This window comes from Adiantum capillus-veneris, chromosome 11, assembly GCF_014529385.1.
Source record: "Adiantum capillus-veneris isolate H3 chromosome 11, ASM1452938v2, whole genome shotgun sequence".
Classification (NCBI taxonomy): Eukaryota; Viridiplantae; Streptophyta; class Polypodiopsida; order Polypodiales; family Pteridaceae; genus Adiantum; species Adiantum capillus-veneris.
In genome coordinates this window covers 69,182,193-69,187,436 of record NC_140941.1, presented here as the reverse complement: position 1 = coordinate 69,187,436, position 5,244 = coordinate 69,182,193, and the positions used below count along the sequence as shown (strand labels likewise).

The 5,244-nt window shown below is 40.4% G+C and overlaps 1 protein-coding gene across 1 annotated transcript; it reads left to right on the top strand.

Moving 5' to 3' along the window:
• Positions 1-1,343: 1,343 nt before the first annotated feature.
• Positions 1,344-2,741, top strand: LOC147447410 (uncharacterized). Its single transcript, XM_086524313.1, has 4 exons — positions 1,344-1,533; positions 1,640-1,735; positions 1,895-1,977; positions 2,655-2,741. Exons 1-4 carry the CDS (start codon positions 1,344-1,346, stop codon positions 2,739-2,741), a joined length of 456 nt encoding a protein of 151 aa, XP_086380439.1.
• Positions 2,742-5,244: the final 2,503 nt, after the last annotated feature.

Genomic DNA, 5,244 nt, shown 5'->3' with positions numbered 1-5,244 from the left:
CAACATGCTTTAAAAATAGGGTTTCTACGTCAAGATCCAGAGAGTGAATGTTGGAGCCTGGAGGATTGGAGTAAGCACCTGGCAACATTGGAGCATATGTTTTGGATGTTTTACAAGGATGGTCTCAGGTCCTCTATTCAAATCTTGTAGATGGCATTCCCACTTGCTACAAAGCAAGAAATTAAATAATGGCTCATTAAGAGAACCAAGAGCACCTGCGGATCTTTTTCAACAACGTTTTGAAGCTTATTGCTATGTTTTTGGATTGACACTCGTTTTCTATTCGATAGTATTTTTGTATTTTTTGTCACAAATATTATGTAAGAATGAGATTCATCTAAACCAATTATGTTGGCTATTGTGATTTTTAGTTCTTGCATGAAATAGATATTTCGTAATAATTAGTGATGTTAAGTTGGTTATGTTTAAGATTTAACACAAGGTTCATATCTTCTCGCACCTGCAAAAGTGAGTGAAAACATCAAGATTCACATCCACTGCACACGTGAGAAAATGATAGCTGTAAGTTTGTTGCATGACGCCATGACTGTTTCGAGTGAAAAAGTCAACATTCACTATATAAAAGTTTATTTTTTCCATGTAAATTCTGTTTTTACCATTGTGAAATTTTTGTATGTGCTCTAAAATTTTCCGATGAAGTGTGAAAATGAGTGGAAAAAAGATCCTTTTTCTCAACTAGTGAAAAATTCTAAAACTTGTAGATGCGTGTTACTAGAATTTCTTTTACTAGTTTGCGTGGTAAAGTTTTGAATGAAAAAATTTAACATCCTAAGGTCATAAAAATTATCTATGTGAAAAATTTCAAGGTGAAAGAAATTCATGATCTCAAAGGACTGCTCCTTTTACATGAAGAAATTTTGGATAGAAAATAATATAGCATAGAAAATAGAAATTTGTATGCTCCCATAGAGGTAAGAATAATTATATAGGAAAAGATGATAATATGTTAAAATGTAAAAAATTTATACTTATATCATGTATAGAAATGTTTTCAATACTGAAAAACTTATAGCTATCGTTAGAAAAAAAATTTCATTGCAAAGTGTAAGGACATAAAAAATATTCAAGTGTGGAATTGTCAAATTTACATGGAGATTTTAAACTTTATTCACACAAGAAAAGTTTAGTGCAAAATACAAGCATAACAATAATATATAAGAGTGAGAACTTTAATTCTACATAGAAATTTATATATTATTCCTTATGAAAAATGGTGTTCACACAATAGGGTGTGAAAGTCGGAATTAATACTCACTTTTTATAGGTGAGAAAATGTCTGAAACTTGTTGTGCCAGCTCCTGCGTCTGCATGCCACTGAGTGCATGGCCGTCGCCACTCAACAGCTCAGGCCATTAGCAAGCACCGCTAGCTCACATTTTTGCAAACAGGGAAGCTCTCTTCAGTTGCAAGTTGCAGACGCCATCGTCATGTTTCTGAGCATACATGCTCCCCCGCTCTTGGCATGCACGACCGTCAACGGCGTGTGTGATCGGGGAGATGATAAATTTCCAGGTATCGGGGAGCTTCATGAGCTCATACATGATGAAGCTCTCTCTCGCTCTCTCTCTCTCTCTCTCTCTCTCTCGCCCGTCTCTTATTGCTCTTCTCTCCCAGGCAGCTAGCGCTACTCTTGCTCTTCTCTCCCAAGCAGCTAGAGCCACTGTTGCTCTTCTGTCCCATGCAATGAGCGCTGCTACACATGGCGTCTTGGCAGGTTGCATGCGGTGTTGTCCATGCCCTCTGCTGTAGTGCGCGTCCTGGCAGGTTGCATGCCATGCTGTCCATGCCGTGCTGTCAAGGCTACAGGCTGTTCTTGCGCAGCTCTAAAAAGGGTCGAGCAAGGTGGCTCTCGAGCTGCCTTTGTCTCACGCAGGTAAAACCGCAAGAGGTGTCATGCTGCAGCTGCGGGCTGTTGTTGCGCATGCAAGAAGGGCCGAGCAGGCGGCTCTCACGGAGGTAAAACCGCAGCCGCAGTCGAGAGCTAATAATAAATCCCACGCCATTAGAGTTGAATCTCACGTCCATACTAAACCTAGGTTTTTATTTGAACATTGCCGTTCATTCTCTCTACTATCCATCTGAAGAGGGCGAGTTGAGCCATCTGCACATCCGCCACACACAGGCGTTGAGTGTGTGTGTGTGTGTGTGTGTGTGTGTGTGTGAGAGAGAGAGAGAGAGAGAGATCTGTTGTGCTGCAGGCTCTTCAACGAGAGAGGTCGCCCTTCAGTTTTTGCCAGAGGAGCGAGCCTGTGTGTGTGTGTGTGTGTGTGAGAGAGAGAGAGAGAGAGAGAGAGAGAGAGAGAGACCCAAATTGGGAAAAAAGCCTCACCTTCCACGTGCCTTGGCTCCCTCCCCTCTCACTCTCCCTCCCCTCTCACTCTCAGCCTTCGACTAAACCTCCAATTCAGAGGTGTTAATGATGCATTTTTTGAATTTTCTCCAACTGGTACCCCATACTATGTAGTAGGTCAATGAGCATGCAAGTGCGAGGAGAGAGAGGCGCGCTCGTACACACACACACACACACAGATGAAATGAAATGTTATATTAACGTCTTCAAAAGGCCAAAGTGACCTATGAGACTAGAAGTTTACAAAGTGGTGGATCTCATAGTTGTCTTTGTTGCATTGCAGGAGAGAAGCGACATTGCGATAGAGGTGGTGACACCAAGCAAAGCGTCAACCGAAGGGGTGAAGGAACGATCAACACCCACTAGGTAGGAACAAGTATTTGTTAATTCTAAAAAAAGGCGTTTAACGATTCTCTATTGGGGAGAGAGAGAGAGAGAGAGAGAGATGAAATGATATATGAGTGTCTTCAAGAGGCCAAAATGACCTATGAGACCAAAACATTGCAAATTGGTGAATCTGATACCATGTCTGGGTACATAACATAAAGTAAAATAAAATGAAAGTAGACGAACTACTAGGCTAGTTGGAATTGTGTGGGGTATGAGAAGTTACATCCGTGTGTGTGTGTGTGTGTGTGTGTGTGTGTGTGTGTGTGTGTGAGAGAGAGAGAGAGAGAGAGAGAGAGAGAGAGAGAGAGAGAGAACGACCCATTCACCCTTGCAAGAAGTGAATTATATAGTAGCTTTGTAGATATATAAGTTCACCCATTTCATTTATAAGCTTTCTAAACCTACATTTTTGGTTTACAAATTTGCTCATGAATTTCGGGGGTGTCTTCTTTGGATATTGTATTTTGAGGCCTTATATAGTGATATGATAGGGGATTTCCATAACTGTGCTATGTGTTTTGCGAATATGTCTTTTGACACACACACCCTAATCTCTCTCTCTCTACAAAAAATTTCACCAACCTTTGACCTTCATTTACTTCATGTGCATTTTGGTGAGTTCCTAATCTTTTTTGTATGGATGAAGGTGAATCCTAACGCCTCCGACTACACACTAGGAAGGCGACCCCGATACATCCAAGGTAAAAGATTCTACTCTTTCTCTCTCTCTCTCTCTCAAATAGAGAATTTGAAGCTCACAATCACCAACTATGTTTTAGACCCACTACTATGGAGGGGCCCTATCAGCCATGTAGGTTATTCATCTTCTCGAGGTTTTGGATGTAGTAAGGTAACAAGATTGATGTAGTAAAGTAATCAGGTTTTACTTTGTATCTATTTTTTTATGCTAATAGATTTTTGATTGGATATAGATTACAAAATTATCCACATTTCTTGCCAGTGGGATTTTTTGAGGCCTCAATATATGATCTGAGCTCGCTTTGCTATGTCCAAGTTGCTATCCAGAGAGGATTCAGAGCGCGTATCACCATTGCAAAGCTAGGAAGAACCCTCCCAATGAATTTTGTGTTTTCTCAAAGTCCTAACCCATGGTAGTTGGTCCCTGCGCATTTTTGTTCTAGGGTCTCTCCCCCCAGTGATGACTAGTCGATGTGTCTTACATCGAGGACCATGGGTGGTTCAATACCGTGGAAGAGCATGTCGTAGGCTACGCTTTAGGATGTAGAAATCTTGCATCTCTATGTACTACGCATAAATATTATTTTAAACATTGTATATTCTGGATTGCGTATATGGAGGCCTTCAATATCTCTTGCCATGCAAATTTTTCAAGGATGCTATAAACAATTTGGTATTGCAACAATTTCCTTGTGCTTATAAGGAATACGTCAGTGTAGACTTAGTGTGTAAATCATATTGTGATAGCATTTTAGATCTTGGGGAAGGTTTTCCATTGTATGTTTTGTACTTGAAATATAATGCTACAGTTATATTGCTGTGCAATTTAAATCCAAGAAGTGGTCTTTGCAATGCTATACTTTTGGCCATAAGTGCGTATTGTGAAAGTTTTTTTTCTCGAGTCATTGGATAAAGGGTGGAATGTTGTCGTCTCAAATGTTTATTTCCAAATTACATGAAAGTTTTAACACATGGGCCATACCGCCATCGGGGGGGGGGGGGGGGGGGGGGGGGGGCGCAATCGTGAAGTAATGTACTCCCTAAAAATTTTGTGTTGTAGAAAACTATATAGTTTGAAAAAAGTGTAATGGAAATAGCCTATGAACTTTGAGAATAGCGGAATTAAGACAATTAGAGTGAGCATTTTTGTGAGATTACTTTGAGAACATAGAGGTGAACTTGATTGATGGTAGCAACATAAACATAGTACTTAATTCACTTGGCTTGAACAATACTTTTGCAAGAGAGAGAGTATTAGAGAACATGACAATAGTTGAGGACCGGATTTACTTGAAGCCGGTCCTCCTCCAAAAGACGTTTGTATTATAGATTCTCCCATCAAGAGACACTTGGTGCAATACCATCTTTGTGTTCCTTGTGACCTTGGTGATGCTATGAAGATGGAAATCTTCATGCATCACGAGCATAACATAAAATTTGCAAAAAGAATTAACTATCCCAAGCCTCAGTCCCAAGGCCTCACACACCTTTGAAGGTGGAGAGAGCTAACGGGGAATGAGGGTAGGGAAGAGGAAGAAGAATCATCATAGGAGAAAGAAATAGTTCCTCAATTTATCATCACTCTTCTTGCTTAGCATAGCATAATAACATAGTAATGAAGATGAAGAAGATGACAAGCTTAAGCATTGAAGCATGTCTCTTGGTTGAATTTGCATTCCATGGCCAAGAGTGTTGGTGTAGGCTCTCAACTTCTCAACAAGCTTGAAGAAGGAGATGGAGCTCTTGCACATTGTACTTCACACAATGAGAGAGTGTGTGTGTGG

Bases quoted from the DNA above. Each gene is read 5' to 3' on its own strand.
- LOC147447410 (XM_086524313.1), top strand. From the start codon at position 1,344: ATGGCCGTCGCCACTCAACAGCTCAGGCCATTAGCAAGCACCGCTAGC. The intron at 1,534-1,639 runs GTATCGGGGAGC...TCTCCCAGGCAG, and splicing joins GGGAGATGATAAATTTCCAG to CTAGCGCTACTCTTGCTCTT. The intron at 1,978-2,654 runs GTAAAACCGCAG...GTTGCATTGCAG, and splicing joins AGCAGGCGGCTCTCACGGAG to GAGAGAAGCGACATTGCGAT.